Here is a 21,393-nt window from a genome sequence, read left to right as displayed (position 1 = left end):
TTTCCCAATAGTTTGTTACGATACTGTTGGGGCTGTCTAGTAATTCCTAGAGAAACAAAAAAGCTATCCAACACCCAAAAAAACGAACAAAAAAGTGTCCCAAATCAACCCCGAGCTGTCCTACAACATGCCCACTTCATAAATTCAGTTAAATCTCCGATTCCTGTCAGTCCAAGTAGCACCACGCCTGCGTTCATACCAGAACACATGCTTCTTTTAGTGCAGTTAACTTTATAAAGGCTTACTCCACCCACAACCCCCAAAAAGCTTCAGACTAGGAGCATCGCAAAAGAATTGAGTGGCAAGGGCTCTCCGGACTTGTTTTTTGACCAAAGTAAACCACAATAAAAAACCCAAGTCCACTCAACTCTTCCACTTTTTTTTGTTCCGAAGTCAGTCTTACTTAAAGAACAACTAAAAACTGTAACAATGATTATAATAAAGACAATCGGACTGCTGTGCCCAAGCAAAAAAAAGCTAACAGCTAAAACACTGCGGTTACAGGCAAAAAACATGATAAACGCACATTGAAATCACGTTGATTTTGTGATGAAATCGTGTATAAAAGTCCGTTTTTTTTTTTTTTGAGAAGAACGCGAGGCATTGGGTGAAACTTGTCATTTTTTTTGTCTATTTTGCCCGCTCGGCATGGCGCGATTCACCCTTAAACCAGGCACTTAAATACTCCCGCCCTCTCTTTTATGGCCTTTGAACTCCACGTTGTTGCAACTAGGTCCAAAATAAGTTTTGTCGGAGTTTTAAAATGACGTACGTGTAGAAATCCTTCAAGTAAGAAGCTGAAATGGCGTTTAAATACACATTACGTACACTGGAAATGAGCTAAAAAATTATTTCTTCCAAAAAAAAGTGCCAAACAGACTGTTAACTACTCACCAAATGCTTCAATTATTTCAATTTTTCTTTCCTTCTGCATATTATTGCACAAGTGGAGACCTTTTCGACATGATCTCCCACTTTTTGGGAGGAAAAATAGCTGCGGGGAAAAATCAAATGAGAAATACTAAGAAAGTAAAAGAATGTCGAAGCTTCACAAGATGCAAAAGTCAATTAAAAAAGGGGGGGAGGTGACATCACGATATATACGAGAAAAACAACAAGAACAGTGTTATACTTTAAATAAGACAAAAGAAACAAAATCCAGAAATGGCTGCGATGAATATCAAGACAATATAAAAGTGACAGCGGTTATTTTTAACCCTCTTATTATGCTGCAGGTCAAATTAACCCATTAATATTCATATTGGGTTGTGTGATAAAATGAGCTATTTTTAAGGAATACTTCTTTTGTTGTTTTTCAAACTGACTATTTAAATTTTAACATTGCATTAATGTTTGTTTATTATGCACTTTATAGTACACTCCTATTTAAATATATATATATTTTTAAATCATCTTTTGTATTCAGATTTTATTTTAAACGAATTAAGTTAAAAATAAAAAAACCTGAGGAAAAATATAATATAATTGAGATTTAGATATTTTTCAAAGGGTATTTTTTCTAAAATTTTAATCCAAATACATTTCAAAATAAAAACTTAAATTCCATTGGGCGAGCAAATAAAGCTAAAAAATCTACAGTAAAATTGACCTGCAAAAATCAATGAAAAACTAGCCTCACAAAAACCAACAAAAAGAGGATTTAAAACGTGTTTTTACACATTAAACAAATTATGTAAGGAAAAAAAACTAAGATACCTAAATTTGACCTGCAGCAGAACAGAAGGGTTTTAATTTTAAATACAATATCAGAAAAGAGGTCATTCTACCTCATAACCAGCTGATGGCAGTGTGCTCAAAGTGGATATTTCACAGGGTGGGTAGGTTTAAAAAAAAAATGAATCCATAATCTTTGAGCCATTCCACTCTGCTCCCTCGTTTGCTTCAAAACCACACACACAAAAAGAATGTAAAAGTGCTCCTTTTGCTGCTGATTAACCGACTTGAGTTGCTGGGGAGCAGTTGGGTAGAATCGAACGGGAGGGAATCGGAATACAGCTCCAAATACAAGTAAACAAAAAAAGGGGGGCGGGATTGGAAATAAAGGAGTTGGCTGGTTTCTATTGCATATTAGTGCTGAGTTGTTTGTTTTTTTCTGGTTAAAAGCAGCATTTTTTTGCATCTTTTATCCAGTGTGGGGTGCCGTATCCTCCTCCCTGCTTACCTCTGCACAGTGTCGGGTCCGGATTGACTAGGTCAGTGTGTGTGTATGTGTGTGTGTGTGTATGTTAGAGTGTGTGTGTGTGTGTGTGTGTGTTCATGAGTGTAAGATGGAAATGGTGGTGGTGGGTTGCAGCTCAGGCGAAGTACATGGTCCTCAGGGTGTCATGGTGGATCTGGACAGCTTTAGCCAAGGCCTGGGGGTCTCGACCGTTACTCTGACCGGAAACGTGGCTGCCCTCGGCGCTAGACGGAAAAGAGACAGTAAGTAATAAGTGTCAATGGCGGGAATGAGTATTTTTTTCCCCATTTTTGTGACCGAGACATAAATAGTCTAACAATCATAACATTAGTCAATTGTACTGGTAAATTGGCTGATTTCAAATCTAAAAATGGTGCATCCCAGCTATCTACTATCCAATTTTTCAGAATGTCAACTTGATTTCACGTGAGCTGGACCATTTTAGATATAATATTTAGATTTTTTTTAATAAATGGATTAAAAGAAGTGGATTAAAAGCCCTGAATATTCAATTTATTATAGATATAAAACAATGTTTATTTTAGCTTTTTTTTCATATATTTTTAGATTTTACAAAATGATTTTTGAACTAAAAACACTAAAAAATATATTAAAAAATTACAATTATTGATTTAAAAAGGGAGAAAATCAGGAAATTTAATATACATCTACACTCTTCATTTTAGTAATTTGATCGTAAAACAGAAAGTCACTTTTGATTTACTTTCCCGGGCCATACAAAATAATGCAGCGGACCAGATTTGGCCCCCGGGCCGCCACTTTGACACCAGTGGGTTAGCTTGTCGGTGGTTTATAAGCTCAAAATTGACAGTGCCGAATGTTGACTGTAAAACTAATGTGTAACTGAGCTACAAAATGAAGAGCCATTTTGTGTCAGCACTTGCTAACCTATACCTACCTGTCATGTTCTTTATCGACCAAATGGTAGCGAGCACGGAAGGCCACCAAATGGGCGTAGTAGGCAGGCGCGGGTATGGACACCGAGCGGGTACAGCGTACGTAGGTGTGGCACAACTGGTAGGTGAGCAGCTGGAACTCGTCGGCGGTGAAACAGTTGTCGTCCCACAGCACGTGGTAGTGGGAGGGTCGGCTAGTGCCCTGCCAATTCATTGCAATTCATAATCAGATATGCAAGAAAATGCTTACTTCTAAGTTGTATGGGGACAGACTTTAATGTTATGATTTCTTTGTATAGGGGCTGATTAGGCAAATGATTATTATAGTATCAGTTATCCAAAAAAAGGCAATATTACATGAGTAAAACTAAAAAACATTTTTAATTCTTTTAGATTTTTTAGGAGGTAAAATACTGTAAAATTTGTTGAAATAATTAACAATCATTTTAATCATTTTAGTAAAAAAATGTAAATCTTTTTAATTTTGCAATAATAGTTGTGTAAAACATAATTCTATGTAATTTTTGGGTGTAAAAGAACATATCCGTCCCCCCCCTTTTTTTTTCATTACTTAGATGTAACCCACAACATTTGGGTTGGGGGAACAACTATACTATTTAATGGTAAAAAGAGAGCTTACTTGTATTCCAGCATGACTGCAGAGGTAAAAATCAAACTCGTAAGGATGGGTAATATCCGTATCCACGGTCGTACCAGCGGGAATGTTGCCACTGCGTCCCACCTGACAATCATAGAAATATTTACTGAAGCAAGATAAGCACATTTTGGTTTCATTTTAGTCTTTTGAAGAACAAAAAAAAAATCACATCGATTCAGTCAAAGGGTTTAAAGCCTAATGCCTTTAGGATGTTGAAACCCCGCATCATCTTTGGACCCAATTCTTTCACCGAAACAAAACGATCGGAGTCATATTTTCTTGGTATACGGTCGGAAGGGGGACGTACTCGTTCATTGCGATCGGCGCAGAAGAGGCGTGTATGGTGTCGTTTTTGCACCACAATGTAGGTAATGCCCGGCTGGTACTCTTTTTCCAGGCTGATGCAGGCCTCACGGATTGCCAGCAGCTCATAATACAGCACCTGAACAAGAAAAAAAATGTAAAAAAATATATAAATATAAGTAAAAACCCTTTTTAGGTCTACTTTTAAATGTTTCAATGGGAATGAAATATACTTTTCCATGGGTTAGTTGTCACATTTGCTATAACTTGAGCACCAGATTGTCAATATTACTGTAATGAAAGAGTCCTAAGTACAAATTCTCTTATGGTCATTATTCATTTTTAGCTTAGCAATATTGTGAATTTTTTTTAGAATTTTAGAATTCTGTGCAATATTTTAGAATTCACCTAACAGGGATGTGACTTTTTATACTTTTATACTACTATTTATGTGTTTTGAATTTGAATTTTTATTGTTTAAATGTAAAAAAATCTATATATTTCTAAATATTGGTAAAAATCCCTTTTAGGTCTACTTTGAAATGTTTCAATGGGAATTAAATATACTTTCCCATGGTTTAGTAGTTGTCACATTTGCTATAACACCAGAGAGCAGTATTGCAGAATATAGGTACGTATTGCTATTATCAAAATAGTGCCAAGAAAAAAATATATTATTTTTACTTTAAGATCATTGTGCTGATCCCGGAAAATCATCAAAATGAATTTTCAGATTCATCATATATTTTTTAAAACTTTAACATTGCATATTCCAAACTTTCTATTATTTATAGTTAGAATTATTTATACTTTTAATGATGAGTGATGAGTATGTTAACACTTTAGTCCTTTTTTTCTGTTTATGTTTCATATGTACTGTTAACGGATGCACTTTTTTATATGTATCGTATCTTGTGCTGACCCGGCCCATCTGTCAAATATTTAAAGACAATATGGCCCCCGGGCCCAAAAGTTTGCCCAACCCTAACCTGTCTGAACTGGCCTTCAGAAACTCCATCCCTGTAGAAGATGATGCGTGTGGGCTTGTAACGCGTCGACTTGTAGAACTGAATAAGCAGCTCGCGCACCATTGAGGCCAAGTCCTGGATCACCTCCTGCCTTGGCCTCTGAACCCGCACGGTGGCACAGTAGCGGCTGGGGTGGGCGTCCATGCTGCCCACCACCTAAGAAAGAAAAACACATGATGTCAAGTAATGGGTAATGGCTACACAAACAGTAATAGATACGCAAAGATTTAAACATACTGCTGCAATGGAAGGCTTTTTGCCATCACCAGCGGGTGGATGAGTAACATCTGCTCCCAGGAAAATGACGGGTTGCTGAAACACTGATGGCCTGAGGAAACGTGTAAAAAATGAAATGGTGTCGAGGTGGCGAGAGAAGGTAACGCTTACCGTTGGTGTGGCACAAGGATGTTGTTGATGCCCCCCAATTTAACATTGATCTTGAGGCAGAGGTTGGAGAGGGTTTGAGGGGATGTCTTGACTACATTCTTAACCTGGACGCACTGGGTGGCCATGCCCAGCAGAGTGTCTCCAACACGCTTCACCTCGGCTAAATAAGGACAGCATTTCAATGGGTTTTAGAGAAGGATGAATTAGAAGTTGAATGGGCAGAAATGCCAGGTTTTATATGGCAAATGCTGGAGAACCACGGCAGGTCAGTTGGGTTGGACGTTTGGTCGCCGGTCTTTTGGTCGCCGGTCAAATGGTGGCAGAGAATTCACTGTTGAAGCCAGCTCTCAAAATTATATTCATGAGAGAGAGTTTAATATCTAAGAGAGAGAGAGTTTAATATCTAAGAGAGAGAGAGTTTAATATCTAAGAGAGAGAGAGTTTAATATCTAAGAGAGAGAGAGTTTAATATCTAAGAGAGAGAGAGTTTAATATCTAAGAGAGAGAGAGTTTAATATCTAAGAGAGAGAGAGTTTAATATCTAAGAGAGAGGAGAGTTTAATATCTAAGAGAGAGAGAGTTTAATATCTAAGAGAGAGAGAGTTTAATATCTAAGTACTGTTTAATATCCAAGTACTGTTTAATATCTAAGTACTGTTTAATATCTGAGCACTGTTTAATATCTAAGTATTGTTTAATATCTAAGTACTGTTTAATATCTAAGTACTGTTTCATATCTAAGTACTGTTTAATATCTAGGTACTGTTTAATATCTAAGTACGGTTTAATATCTAAGTACTGTTTAATATCTAAGTACTGTTTAATATCCAAGTACATTTGACCGGCAACCAAAAGGGAGCAAAAGGAACCAAAAGACCGGCGACCAAACGTCCGATCACGGTTAGGTAGTAATAATATTTTTTTGTAGGTTCTCTGAAGTAAAACTTTTTGTTGTTCGTAATGATTGGATTTTTTATTTTCTTTCCAAGGGCTGATTAATTAGGTCAATTAATTCTGATTTCCCAAAAAAATCCTTTTCCTCTACAAGATTTGTTATAGCTTTAGTAAATGGATTTTAATAGTCATCACTATTTACAGCAGTGAATAAATTAATATGAAATTATCTTACCATAGACGGGAGTTTTGCCGGGAAGGATGACGATGATGAGCTGGAGCCCGGCGTAAATGTTCTTCAGATGTCTGAACATGGGTTCTACGCTGTCCGCTCCCTGGGCGTACTTGCAAAAGCACGGCTGACCCTGAATTGGCATTCCGGCGTCTTTCGAGATCTTGCGTAGCTGGTCTGTAAACGCTCTGAATAAACATTGCAATTACGTTAACACCATCAAAGTCAATGTCATCACTTAAAAGTTCTTAAAAATTCTAACTTAAGAATATCCTCCCGACACTGGCGTTGTGTGGCGAAGCAAGCGATGGCCCACATTTTGATCTCAACACCCGTATGGAACTGCTTGCCTCTCATGTCCCAGACGCCATGACTGGGCGTTGCCACCGTGCGGTTCTGAAACGACAAGTGCAGTCTCACCTTGTGTACGCGGGATTATTAGAGCAAAACGTGCAGACACAACACAAAAACATACAAAAAGACGAGTTAAAGCAACACATTATGTATGTTGCACTGTGGAAAATAATCACATTGCTTCCTTGTTTTTGGACAATATTTTGCAGATTCACTGCATAATTATAGTTTCAGAAGAAAAGGAGTATTTTTAATGAGGTTTCAAAATTTAAATTAAACTCTTTTTAAAAGGAGAAATAACATAATTATTTCGCAATTTAAAGCCATTCAGGTGACTCAAACTATTTTTTTTAAATTCAAAATGTATAATGTTTAATTTCTAAGTACTGTTTAATATCTAAGTACTGTTTAATATCCAAGTACTGTTTAATATCTAAGTACTGTTTAATATCTAAGTACTGTTTAATATCTAAGTACTGTTTAATATCTAAGTACTGTTTAATATCTCAGTACTGTTTAATATCTAAGTACTGTTTAATATTTAAGTACTGTTTAATATCTAAGTACTGTTTAATATCTAAGTACTGTTTAATACCTAAGTACTGTTTAATATCTAAATACTGTTTAATATCTAAGTACTGTTTAATATCTAAGTACTGTAAAATAATGTAAAATAGTAAAGTACTACACAGAAAAAACTGCTGTTATCCCAGATGACCGCCAGAGGGCGTTTTTTTTTGTTTTCAACTAATATTTTATTCACAATGGCTTCTGGCATTGTAATGTTAGAATTTAGTTATGTTTATGTTTATATTTTAGCATACAATACATGTAATTGTCTTCAGATTGGATTAAATAACTTTATTCATCCCGTTTTTGGGAAATTTGTGTGTTTAGGTTTACAGTTTACCGAACTGGGATTGCAAAAAAAAATGCCAAAATTCATCAAAATTGGACTCAAACTCAATTAAACAGATGTTAATTTCCATTATGGCTAAGTCTCCAACAGTTAATCAAATTTTACATTTATAATTAGCATTATTCCAAAAATTCCTATCCATTATATTACAAATGACAAGTTGAGCCACAAGTACCAAAACCGATATTGGCGCAAAGGAAAATGAGGCGGATAGCACTTCAGACAAAGACAAGAGAATATGGTTGTGATTTAAAAGAAGGGTACCATAAAGTGCTCTGTGCTCACCCTGCCGCCGTACTGCAGCATGGGGGCGGGTAGCACTCGCCCCGTCACGTGGGCCATCTCGTCGCGCACTTTGAACTGGAACTCTTGGACGAAGGGGTCGGCATCATAGTTGGCGCTGCGTACCTAAAAAAAAAAAAAGGAAAAACACACTTTAAAACTCAATTCAACAAAAACAATTCTCTATGGATCTCACCAGCCGACTGATTTCTTCCTGTCTATCAGGTGCAGAACGAGCCGTAGCCTTAATCATGGTGGACGTCTGATTATCTGTCAGCTTTTTAATGCAACGTTGACCAGCTACAATGTTACACACCTACAAAAACACACCGAAAAAGCTTGATTTTTTCTTCTGTGCTTGTTTTTATGCACGTTTTTTTAAAGTAGAGTCTTTTTTATTCTCACCTCCAGTGGCAAATAGGTATGCTTTTGCTCCTGGCCCACTTGCAAACATGGCAGGTGTGGATACTTGAGCTGTAGGCTGTACTTTTCCCTGAAGTACAGGGCTACCGTGCGCTCCACGGTTTGGCCGTTTTCCAGCTGGAGGGGGAACCTGCATGAAGATAAGAGTGCAGACATCAACATAGTAGACAAATACTATAGAATAGACCACGTGTGTCAAAGTGGCAGCCCGGGGGCCAAATATGGCCCAGCGCATCATTTTGTGTGGCCCGGAAAAGTAAATCATGAGTGTCGACTTTCTGTTTTAGGATCAAATTAAAATGAAAAATATAGATGTATATTAAATGTCCTGATTTTCCGCCTTTTAAATCAATAGTTGTCATTTTTTGATCAATTTTTCTGTGTTTTTAGTTCAAAAATCATTTTGTAAAATCTAAAAATATATTAATAAAGCTAAAACAAACATTGTTTTAGATCTATAAAAAACTGAATATTCAGGGATTTTAAATCCAGTTCTTTTAAGCCATTTCTAAAAAAAAATCTAAATATTAAAAAAAAAATTCTGCTACATAGTGGTGTATGTAATATGTGTCTAATCTTCATCTGTAATGGAACTATTTTTGATATTTAATTAACATTTTATTCCTTTCTAATGTCATTCCTTCCAATATTAAAATACAATGGAAAGGGATTGTAACATGATTTGCTCTAACTACAAATAGTTTGTAACACATTTGAAGAAATATAAATCCTGTTTAAAAGTTAAAAGTTCTGCATGAATTAGAATTAACATGGTAATACATTACTGTCCATACTGCAGGGTTTAAACATATTTCTTAATCTAAACAAATCCGTACACTCTCAATGATCTCATTTATAAAACACACCAAATTGGAACTAAAAAATGTCATTTTCAACCGAATCTTAATACATTTCTGTCCAACTTTAAGTGAGATATAACACTTCAACTATTCTTGTGTTATCTTCATGAATAAATAAACCAGACTAAGATGATGAACAGTTCTCGCCACTCTTCTACTGAATGACTAATGCCGAATCAAAAAAAAAAGCCAGTTGGCAAGCATCTGGTTTCCTTGATTTTCCACCTGGAGCTGGTTCTATCCACCCCCATCCGTCCCAATGACCGCAAAAGCCGGTTCTGACTCACGTTTGATGGCTAGCTGGCCGACGGGTTACATTGCAGACGCGGTACTTCCTCCGCATGGTTCCACAATGCGTCACTTCTACTTTCAAACCTAGAATACAAAACAAAATGGTCTCCTCCATCCATCCAAGTTCATTTTGGAGACTCACCCAGCCCAGATATTTTTGTACCTTTGATTTCTTTGGTGAATTTGACCCGGTGCGAGTCGGTGAGGGGGCGGGGCTGCTCATCAATGTTGTGAATATCCAGCACTTCGCACATAAACTGGATGACCGGCTGGGCTTTGTAGAAGGCGGTGGCCGACACTGTCAGATAAAAGATACGGGGATGACGTCATTGATCCTATAAAATTGCAACTGAGTGTGAAATAAAGGCAATGGTATCAAAGGATTAAAAAGGGTAAAAATGATGCAAAATGCACAAAGGAGCAGAGCAGTAAGTCAAGACTTTTCTATAGTAGGGATTTATGAAGAATGAATTTAAGGCAGCAAGAACATTTTGGGTGAGTTTGACATTTTTGAACAAAATAGGCAAAAAAAATGGTTTGAATGTTGGTCTATGGGGAAAAACTTTTAATTAATGGATTACATTAGCACATGATGGGCAAAAAAAATCTGAAACTAGAATTTTTCATCACAGGCAAAAAGGTAAGCAGAGCTGTGTTGAGTTTTTAAGGAGATTTTATTTTAATGAAGTTTGTATGCTTTGACGAGGCTTTGAAAAGTCCCAAAATTGTCTGTTTGTAAGAACTTTGTTAACAACTTTTGAGCTGCCAAATACTATGAATCATCTGTAGTGTACTACACTAGTTTTTACTCAACTACTAAATATATTCAGTGTATAAAAACGCCCAAAAAGCATTGTTTTTATTGATTGGCAAGATTTAACTAGTGAAAAAGTAAACTATTTGAAAAGCATTAGAACATTAGGGAATATTGAGCTTTATTTTAGTTTGCATCGCTGTTAAATGCCACTACAGAAAAAGGATAAAAAAAATCTAAAAATTATTTTTAACTATTATGAAACATGATTTTTGTTGATGTTTGTAAGCTCTGCAACTTTAACCAGAGCCTCAGGAAATGCACCAAGTTGAATGGTTGCCATTCCAAGCACATGCTCAAGAAAAATGACTCATTTTTTAAATATGTCCGGAACAAAATTAACTAATCATAACTTCAGATTCTTTTCAAAAAACAAAAATACACCCACACAGGAGTGGAACATATTTTGAAAATGAATATTTCTAGAAAAAAATCCACAAACGTGCCTATTATTATTATTATTTTTTGTTTCGGTAAAATCAGAGTCATGTTACTAACACCTAAAAATGAACGGACTTTTTTCACTAACATTTAATAGTGACATAAAAAGAGACGACATGTGTAGTCATCTTTCATGACACATCACTTTCAACCCCCACACAATAACCATGAGTCAGTCACCCTAAATGCAAAATTAAAGGGTGTCACTTTCCTGTCACTACCTTCATTTCAGAGAACTAGCCTAGTCTGTGCTATTAAATATGGACAACAGACATTTCTTTCCTACCCAAGAGAATACTTTCCAACCACATTAGCTTTGAAGACTTATTATATTTTTACGACATAGCTTGAATCGAGTGAGTGACACAAAAAAAGACCGGCCGGGTCACTTTGAAGTACTCAAGAACTCAAGAAATCTAGAACGCAAATGAAGTAGTCTCCCACTATCCCTCCCACATGCTGCTCTGTTTCCATAGCAACCAATTAAGTTGGAAGCTTTCTTACCCTCCAACTACAAACACAGTCGGTCATCTTTTCACTACCAAACGCCACAAGATGTCTGCATGCTAACTGCTCACCGTCAATGTTGAGCATCATCTTCCACATAGCGGGACGTACGGATTGGTGGAAGCCAAACCACACCTCCCGGCCTCCGCCCAATGGATGGTCGTAGCCCTCCGGTGATGAGAAGAAGGAGCGGCCCACCGGCGTGTACCTTGGGGGGGAGAGGGGTTGGACTATATGAATTTTACTTTAACTAAAATGTAATACAATTCCTGTGAGTTCCCATGTTTAAAACTCAAAACATGTGAACATTGGATACTAAAAGCCGTCCTGCAGGCTGATTTAAGTTTACAGTATATACCATATGTGTCAAAGCGGCGGCCTGGGGGCCAAATCTGGCCCGCCGCATCATTTTTTGTGGCCCGAGAATGTAAATAATGAGTGCCGACTTTCATTTTTAGGATCAAATTAAAATGAAGAGTATAGATGTATATTAAATTTCCTGATTTTCCCGTTTTAAATCAATAATTGTAATTTTTTTGATCAATATTTCTGTTTTATTAGTTCAAGAATCATTTTGTAAAATCTAAAAATATATAAAAAACTAAAATAAACATTGTTTTAGATCTATAAAAAAAACTGAAAATTCAGAGATTTAAATCTAGTTCTTTTAATCCATTTATAAAATTTAAAAAATCTAAATATTATATCTATAATGGTCCGGCCCACGTGAAATCGAGTTGACGTTAAAGCGGCCCGCGAACCAACCCGAGTCTGACACCCTTGCAGTAAACAGTATGAGCAGACATCAAGCCAGTGGCAAGCTCTTATTAAACTATATTATGGCATCCCATTGCAAAGGCCATGCTTGTCCATTGTGTCAAAAGGCCAATGTGATAACAGACATTGCTGTAAACAAACCCAATATGAAAGATAAAAAGGTGCCTTGTGATAAAGCTTTATTGAAGCTATGGTAACATAATTCACTGATACGATTTTGCCTATGTTCAGCCAGGTAAAATTGTGTTAGAAGACGGCCTGGCTGGAGCCACTAACATCCTGTTTGAACCGGGTTTGATTTCCGGCTGGATGTGGTGACTGATATAAATGCGGTAGGAATACATGACAAAAATCCCAAGCGTAAAACGATTTTTTTTTTATTTAAACCTACTTCATGGACGGTAGATGTCTCAGCACCACATCCACGGCGTGCACAGGGTTCGTACTGATGGGCTTGTCCAGTTCCAGTGGTTCGGACATGCTGCGTCCCGTCAAAACCTCGTGAAGCATGTGCCAGCTCACCAGAGACACAAACTTGATGGACACCTTAAAGGGACGATCTTTTCCGCCCTCACCCGGCAGAGTGACATCTAAATCCACCTGAAAGAGGCATTAAAAGACGTCAAGTACAGATCTGAGGGTTTTCACTCCATTTGAGTATATCTCTGACCCCTGCAGGTGCCACAGGTAGTGGGTTGGCTGTGTACAGACTCCTCTTGCCATCATAGACTGGCCTTCGATCCCCAAATATGGTCACCTTGAAGTGTTGCACCATGGAGTCCACCACCTCCCTGTAAAAACCAAACAAAGCATGCTTTTTCTCCGAAAAGTCACTACAAATGAGGTTAAAATGGTCGTCAGGAGAGAAGGTTTACCTGTTGACTCGGCGCGGACACTTGTCAGGCTTGATGTCCACCTCGTAGAGGTAGACATCCATCTTGGGGATCTCCACCTGGAAGCAATTGGCCAGCAGTTTGATGGGCTTGCCCATGGTGCCATAGCCGGGCCGCCGAGGCATGGCGAACAGGGACTGGGCCCCAACGGCTCCTGTGGGAGACAAAGACGATATTTCAAGATTATTTTTCACAAGATTAAAACACTGGTCAGAAGATCATTGGCTGCTCTCTGCCCTCACTGGATGACATTGCTAGCCATCGCTATCTCAGCAGAACAAGGAACATTGTCAGGGACCAGTACCACCCTGGTTATAACTTGTTCCAGCTGCTGCCCTCTGGCAGACGCTACAGGTCTCACAAAGCACGGACAAATAGACTTAAGGACAGTTTTTTTCCCACAGCCATCAGAACTCTGTGCAATAACTTCGGGTGTGCAATAACAATGTGCAATATCTTAGAAATCTGTGCAATATTTTAGAATTCTGTGCAATATTTTAGAATTCTGTGCAATATTTTAGAATTCACCTGGGACTTTTTATACTTTTATACTACTACCTATATTTTTTTTTTTTACTGGGAAAACAAACTTTAGAAAGCTTGGAGTAGCACCACCAATTTGGTATTTTAGAATTCTGTGCAATATTTTAGAATTCACCTGGGACTTTTTATACTTTTATACTACTATCTATGTTTTTTTTTTTACTGGGAAAACACAATTTGGAAAGCTTGGAGTAGCACCACCAATTTGGTTATACACAGCTGTGTATGATGACAATAAAGGATTTTGAATTGAATTTAGCGTGCACCCGTTTAAACTAGCCCGTCACCACACTCTGGGAATCAAACATATTTATAGCACAGAGATAGCTTACACATGATCCACTCTAACTCCCCTCTCAAAAAAGTACTACAGCTTAAACGTGCCCCACTCACACTTTATCTTTTCTAGCGTCTGCTGAACTTTGACTTAAAAGCCACGCTTGAGAAAACAAAAAGTTATTGAAGTCAATATGCTACTTGTGCTTCCCCAACCTAAAAAAAAAAAGTCAAGTGATTCATCAGTGATTTGACTCACATGTGTTGAGGGGGAGTACAAAAACACAAGTCTTGACTGAACTAGTGATCTTTTACAGTCAGTAGTTTCAATCTCTGAGAAATGTCTGGAATTTCAGCCACGCCAAAAAAAATGAAATGTTTTGTTATGGTAATTCCCCCAAGGCCTCCCATGTGAGACATAAAAGACAAGAGTCCAGGTTTGACTCAAATCCTTCAAGCCAGAGGGAGAGACATCCAGACCGGAGAAAATGTCACCTTAATCGGTGCATGATTCAATTTAGCCCCGGATGTGAGAGGGCTGCTAATGCTTAGCCGCCAGGGAGGATGCAAGGGAGTGGCGGGATTAAGCAGTCACAGGCGTGGACGTTTGACGCCGTTACAATCAGGAAACGGCGAGACGGTTTCCTTTTCATGGTAGTAAAGCAATGACATTTAAAAAAAACAAGATTGACATTATTAATAATTCAAAACAATGCTCTTGAAGTAGGTTTTTTTTTTACACCGATTTTGTTTTAACCTTTCTATCGTTTATTGGTACAGGGATCGGGAACCTTTTTTTGACTTAGAGAGCCATAAACAATTCATATTTTCAAGCATTATTCCTTGAGAGCCATAATCAGAATTTCAAAAGTAAAAATACATGAAAATGTGAGCATTTATTATTCATTTCACCACTTTGAAAGTAAAAAAAAAGTCTAAATTCTTTTGAGAACATGATTTCACTGTTGCTAATCAATGAGAAAATGCATGAAAAAGAGTCTAATGAAGAAAAAATATGATTTTAAAAAGGCAGAGAGCCATATACACCCATCAAAAGAACCACATATGGCTCGTGAGCCATATAGACCCATCAAAAGAGCCACATATGGCTCCCGAGCCATATAGACCCATCAAAAGAGCCACATATGGCTCCCGAGCCATATAGACCCATCAAAAGAGCCACGGATGGCTCCCGAGCCATATCGACCCATCAAAAGAGCCACATACGGCTCCCGAGCCATAGGTTCCCACCCCTATTAGTATCTGAAGCCCTAATTTTAGTTCACTTCATGATTGATTCTCTAGCCTTGATCCGATATCTTACCAAAACTCTGAAAATAAACCACAAAAACACACTGGTCAAGAGAACAGAGTCGCTTAGGAGCATTGAGGCAAAAAAATCAACATCCATCATTTGTGATACACGTCTACAGCTCTCAAGGGTGCGCACGCACTCACAATACTGCTCTTGTATTTGTAATCCACAGAGGCTTGAGCAATGAGAACAGAGCACAATGGCGTCAGTCACATACACAAGCATAAACGCCATATTGATTGGCAGGATTTGACTCCTCCCCCTCCCTCCACATTCATTTCCTGGGCCTCTCTAGAGTTTCGCATCTGGCATACATGGTTGTCGCCAGCCAATGCCGCCACATCCTGAACGTTTAGTCGCGACAAAGTGGTAAAAATACCAAAGGACATGATTGGATGGAAAAATATCCGTGGTCCAGCCTTAAGGGATCACTGGATGCGCGCCAGGGAGTGTCAGCTTTTTTTTTTTTTACGCCAACTGAAGCCACTTGAGAGCAATTCACACAGGGCAGTAAATCAAACTGAGTAACTGTTAGATAAAAGCCTCCCAAGTCTACTTTAAGGCCAAAGTATCTGCAATTGCTGCCAGAACAGCTCTTCATAAATGTTTGAAACGCGTATTCCAAAATGGGATTTTTGGGGGCTAATTATGTTCAATGAGGGAATTCTATTTTGAGACCATCTGCTGGTGGGTGTAGCTCGATTTACTGTATTTTCTTGCATATACACCATATTTATCGCAAAAAAAGATGACTGAATCAAGGGTACAGCTTATATGTGCAAGACAATGCGTTCGATATAGTCGGTTATTTCAAAATAGAGGAAAGATTAACAGATAATACAATAAAGTAAATTTATTTTGACATCTATGAAGGAAACTCAAGAAAAAAAATCAATCATATCTGGCATAAAACAAGAAAAAACTTGGTTGTGCCTGCCATTGTTTGCTTGGGGTGCCGCCATTTTACCTAGGGATGACAAACTAGACCACTACGGACACAATTCCTGGTTGTACTGCTCACATGACTTCCTTTTTGATTTTTTTTTTTCGATGTGCTGGCGTCACCGTTTCAGAATTAGCAATCTACGAATATGGAGGGGAAAATTATGAATCAGGGGGTGTCTTGTATGAAAGAAATTGTAAAATTCAACAATTTTAAGCCAATTTTAAGGGCAAGTTATTTGGGGGAGGCGGCTAATTTGCGAGAAAATACAGTTTGTCTGTTTTTCCATTTGAAATCTAAACTCCCTCAATCACAATTTTACTCATTTTCTGAAAAATTACCAGTATAATGGAACCCATTTTGTATAAACATCTCTAAAACTTGTTAATTGCAGTAATTGTGCTGAAAAAACAAGCCTTTTTAATAGTGTCTTATGTGTAGTTTAAAGTATAACCAGGAATTTTAGGGAAGTAAAGCAAAAGAGTGGCCACCAATGGGTGGATGGAAATGATAGGCATGGGATTAGTGGGGGTCTTCAATTGTCTGTTGAAAGTTTGAATGAAGTTAGCGCGATGGGGAGTGACTGCAAATGAAGCACTAAGCCAGCCTTGAATTGTGTGACTACATTAAAGCTGTCTACATAGCAGAATGAGTTGCTTTTTAAGAACTGAGAAGAGAGGCGGTGACCCTGAGGGGGCGGGGTTATTGTCAGTGCCAAATAAAGTGCGGGAAAACTGACGTAAAGAAATTGGGGGTACTTTTGAGATTCGCCCGTTATTTGCCAATTACACCCAATTTGTAGACCTTGAGTTAAGATGCAAATTGTTTAGTTAAGCACTGCATTTTCCAAATGGGATGTTATATTTAACTGAATAGAACCATAATATCTCAATTCTTATCAACCATGTATGCAATTATAAATCCATGCATGTATATCCAGTAAATTGTTTAACATTACCATATTTTCACGACTATAAGGCACACTTAAGTCTTAAATTATCTCCAAAATGGACAGTGCGCCTTATAATCCAGTTTGCTTTATGTATAGAAAATAATTAAAATGTGTCATTCATTGAGGGTGCGCCTTATAATGCGGTGCGCCTTATAGTTCAGAAAATACGGTAGCTTTACACGAGGCTAATGCAATTATGAATCCATGCAAGTATATCCAGTAAATTTTTTAACAAATTACTGTATTTTCATGACTATAAGGCACACTTAAGTCTTAAATTATCTACAAAATGGACAGTGCGCCTTATAATACAGTCCGCCTTATATAAGAAAAATAATTAAAATGTGTCATTCATTGAGGGTGCGCCTTATAATGCAGTGCGCCTTATAGTTCAGAAAATACAGTAGCTTTCCACGAGGCTAATACACTGCAAAAAGAACTGAAACCTTATTCTTGTCTGAGTCTAAAACTGAAACCGTGACTTATGTTTAGTTTCACAACCCCGTCGGGTAACATTGACAAACCTTGGTGTCAAAAAGGGTTTGAATTTATTTCCAAGGAGCCATTCCTACATTTATTCGGCAGCCGGTGTTAATCTGTTCTGCCGCTCGGACAAACCCAACAGTGTCATCTTTCAAAGCCAGCCCGTTGGCTGCATTCATTTGCATTTTCTTGTCCGTTTATATCGGATATATTTAAATGAGGGGGTAAAATGAGTGTGCAACAAGTGTGTGTGTGTGCCTAAAACTGGCACGAAAAGCAGGTCAAATTTCAACAAGAAGTGGGCGGCGGGGGCGTTTGGCGCCGGTCGCACGATGGAAGCGAGAGAGGAAAGCTCAAGGCTGACTAGGAGCTAACTCTGTGTGATTCCCACACACAACAGCGGCTCTGTGAGCAAACACCACATTGACCAGAGGGGCCCCTTCGCAGCGGACATTTTGGATCTGTGTTACTACCTACTGTTTACATCTTAATAGAGCACAGGTGTCAAATGCAACCCATGGGCACCATTGGGCCACAATGTCATTTTGTGTAGGCCATGAAGGTAAAATAATTCATCTTAGTTTTTATTTCCACTATATATATATTTTTTAAATCAAATTTATGTCATCTTAAATGAAGATCAATATCTACTGCAAGGGTGTCAGACTCGGGTTGGTTCACGGGCCTCTTTAACCTCAACTCGATTTAATGTGGGCCAGACCATTTTAGTTACATTTTGATTTTTTATAAATATATGGATTAAAAGAATTGGATTAATATCCCTGAATATTCTGTTTTTTTATAGATCTAAAACAATTTTTTGTTTTTTTTAAATATATTTTTAGATTTTACAAAATGATTTTTGAACTAAAAACACAGAAAAAAATGGGTCAAAAAATTGATTTAAAATTACAATTATTAATTTAAAAGGGGGAAAATCCGTTAATGTAATATACATCTATACTCTTCAATTTGATCCCAAAACAGAAGGTCAGCACTCATGATTTCCTTTCCCGGGCCGCACAAAATGATGCAGCAGGCCACATTTGGCCCCCGGGCCGCCACTTTGACACCTATGATCTACAGAAGAGGATAATTGCTTTTTCCCCCATTATAAAATAAAATAAAATTATTTGTATGACAACAATGACTCAAAATATATCAACTGTCATATCAGCTGTGGATTCATTTGCTCGAGTATTTTTTCGCATATAAGCCGAAATCAGTCTTTTTTTTTTTTTTTTTAAAGATTTTATTTTTTTGCTTCACAGGACTTGGAACAGTACTTTAATAGTGCTTATTGTGTTTGGTTGGCAGGTAAACCCCCGTTCCAATCCCCCATGTTTCACACCATGGGAAGTGCCTTGACACTAAGGAGGAGGATGAGATGAGGATGAGGAGGTGGTGGTGGTGGGTGAAGATCAAGTGATGTCAAACGTGCCGGCAGTCAGTCGGTTTATACGCTCGCGTAAGTGAAACGCTTCCATTACACTGAGGACAAAGGCCGGCAGTTTGCGGCATTTAACCGCCACTGGGATCACAAACCGGGAGGAGGTCACCTGTCAACACTCATTCTAGGGTAGACATTTACATGATGTCTAAATGCACAAAGCAGGTAGAAGTAATTAGTAATGGACAGAGAAATTTTAATTTGTTGTCATTTTCAGGGTCTCCAAAACAATTTCAAATGATCCTACAAAGTAAACCAGCTCCTACAAAAGATAAGTGCTCAAAATAGAAAGATCCTTTTGTCGAAAATTTCCCCTAAAATGAACCCTCTAAAATTCCACCTATTGTTTGTAATGATTGCCAGCACTTTAAAGCGCTCAAGATTGTCAGTCCACTTTTTAAATAATCACTCAAGGCCTCAATAACAACTGCAGACACAGCATGTTTCCCACTAGCCAATATGTCAAGGGTAATTCAGGACAGGTTGCTAACAGGCTATAGCTCAAAAGGAAGCTAATGTAAGACCACAGCAATTTATTCACTTTAGAAAGTTAGCACAAATTACTTCTGGAAAAAAAAAAACAGTTGAAATGATCTCAAAAAGTTTCTTTATTTACACTTTAGAGTTGTCCAATCAGAAATCTGGGCCAATCACATCATTTTTGGCTGATTGGTATCATCTACAAAGCGGTGGTTTTATTTTTCTCAAACAACTGTGTGCACGAAAAACCTAAGTGCCTACAATTAGGGAAGCTAAAATCTACTACAAGATGAACTAAACCACATAGACCGCAAGAGGAAACAGTATGGCCTAATGTTGTGCTAAAAACCAAGACTTACCCCAAAAACAGGAATTACTGAAAGTCTTACGACCAATCTCAATTTCTTCAACATTACCATGTCCGAATAGCTGGTTGAACAAGATGATCAGGGTTTGAAGAGTGACAGTTAAATATGAAGATCTCAAAAATAAATCTAACATGTACCAATGATTTTGTGACAATGGCACTTTTTGCAATAAAATGTTAATGTGTCATTGAATAAACAGTTTGTATGAATCATTTAAAATGTTTTTAATGAGGTATAGTTGCTCATTTCAGTCTAATTTTTGTCATCAGCATTGCTTCACTGTTCATCATCAATGATTCACAACCATTGCAGATTATTTCAATGCACTGGGATTAAAATCATTCATTTAATACAAATAATTTATGTAGTTTATCTAAGCATCTATGCCAGCGGCGTATTGTAACAAGCAGCACAAATGTACTTGCATCTTGGGTAAAAAAAATTTACATACCATCTCCAATGTACTTTTTGACAATTATTAGTTCACATTATCATTTTAATTCCACAAAAGTGCATTTTTTTTGGAGTTTCCAAAAGCCTCCATTGTATGCAGGTCGATGGCAGTTTCCCTGACTACGGTAAACAATTTCGCCGGGTGTTTAGTAACCTGCTCGGCCTTGGATAAAACCATTTGTGGTACTACTATAAATCAAAATAAATACTTTTTTTTTTAAACAGTCTTACCTGTAGTTCCGATTTCCATTCATGAGGTCAGTGTCCGGTTTACTTCCCGGATCCCACTTGTCAAAAAATCCGCCTGGTCCAGCGCCTTCTCCTCCCCTCCCTTCAAGCCGGTGTCTCCCCGCGGCTCAACGACGCTTGTGCCCCCGCAGAGTGGCGGACTCCGGGCCTCTTCGAGCCCGCCTTACCCAGGGGGAAAGTGTCAAGCCTTAGGCCGCCCCTCCACGTCCTCCTCCCCGTTGGCGACGTGCCCAGTCCCAGTGTGTCACTGCAAACGCGGCGTCTCTCGGGGTTAGCTCCGATTAGCCCCCTCGTCAAGCCGCTCTTATTTTTGGATGGAAAAAGTACATCGGCAACCAGGAAGTCATTAAAACGGAGCCAAATTGTTCAAATAGAACAGAAAGAACGTCTTTAGGTGGATTTAAAGCCGTGTCATACCCAAATACTCGTTGGGGGAAAGAGGCTAATGTTAGCCTTGTTAGCACGATCTCAGCGAGGTGGAATTTCGGCTATGGTTACTTTTAAGAGGGATGGGGGGAGAAATACAAATAGGCACTTTCACCGGATGGTTTACGCGACAAGATGTCCGAAAAATGGGGGAAATCCAGCTGTCGGATCGTCAGGGCACGCCGAAAGAGTTGAGATTTTTCCGGAGGATGACAGATGAAGTATCCGGCTGGCTGGATGGGGCTCTGTGCGAGGCGAGCCTGCTAAATATGGGC

General features: G+C 38.2%; 1 protein-coding gene and 1 long non-coding RNA gene across 5 annotated transcripts; one reads left to right on the top strand and one right to left on the bottom strand.

The window, feature by feature from the left end:
* Window positions 1-880: 880 nt before the first annotated feature.
* On the bottom strand, window positions 881-21,378 carry ago3a (argonaute RISC catalytic component 3a). Of its 4 annotated transcripts, none has more exons than XR_013326832.1 (20): window positions 20,675-21,378; window positions 13,163-13,334; window positions 12,958-13,078; window positions 12,679-12,887; window positions 11,582-11,718; window positions 9,912-10,046; window positions 9,745-9,832; window positions 8,580-8,727; window positions 8,371-8,490; window positions 8,157-8,300; window positions 6,882-7,015; window positions 6,623-6,807; window positions 5,494-5,653; window positions 5,344-5,434; window positions 5,068-5,262; window positions 4,083-4,217; window positions 3,758-3,859; window positions 3,120-3,319; window positions 2,183-2,424; window positions 881-994 (listed from the first exon to the last, which is right to left on the bottom strand). XR_013326832.1 is itself a non-coding variant. In XM_077720440.1 (20 exons), the coding sequence occupies exons 2-20, from the start codon at window positions 20,691-20,693 to the stop codon at window positions 2,316-2,318; spliced, it is 2,604 nt and encodes an 867-aa protein (XP_077576566.1). In that variant the 5' UTR covers window positions 20,694-20,995; window positions 21,110-21,378; the 3' UTR covers window positions 1,720-2,315. The 4 variants fall into 4 exon arrangements, 3 of the variants coding, with proteins under 3 accessions (XP_077576566.1, XP_077576565.1, XP_077576568.1); XM_077720440.1 differs by lacking the exon at window positions 881-994 and having other exon boundaries at window positions 1,720-2,424; window positions 20,675-20,995; window positions 21,110-21,378; XM_077720439.1 differs by lacking the exon at window positions 881-994 and having other exon boundaries at window positions 1,720-2,424.
* Window positions 10,139-20,221, top strand: LOC144199075 (uncharacterized). The gene is made up of 2 exons (XR_013326833.1): window positions 10,139-10,243; window positions 19,010-20,221. It is a non-coding gene; the product is annotated as an uncharacterized LOC144199075 (long non-coding RNA).
* Window positions 21,379-21,393: the final 15 nt, after the last annotated feature.

This window comes from Stigmatopora nigra, chromosome 7, assembly GCF_051989575.1.
Source record: "Stigmatopora nigra isolate UIUO_SnigA chromosome 7, RoL_Snig_1.1, whole genome shotgun sequence".
Lineage (NCBI taxonomy): Eukaryota > Metazoa > Chordata > Actinopteri > Syngnathiformes > Syngnathidae > Stigmatopora > Stigmatopora nigra.
This window is presented reverse-complemented; position numbering and strand designations above follow the sequence as displayed.

What these genes read in the sequence shown, in the direction of transcription:
- ago3a (XM_077720439.1), bottom strand. An exon ending in GATGATGCTCAACATTGACG is followed by an intron (nt 10,047 to 11,581) that starts GTGAGCAGTTAG and finishes TTTATCTGACAG; the next exon opens with TGTCGGCCACCGCCTTCTAC. An exon ending in CGGCCAGCTAGCCATCAAAC is followed by an intron (nt 8,728 to 9,744) that starts GTGAGTCAGAAC and finishes ATCTTCATGCAG; the next exon opens with GTTCCCCCTCCAGCTGGAAA.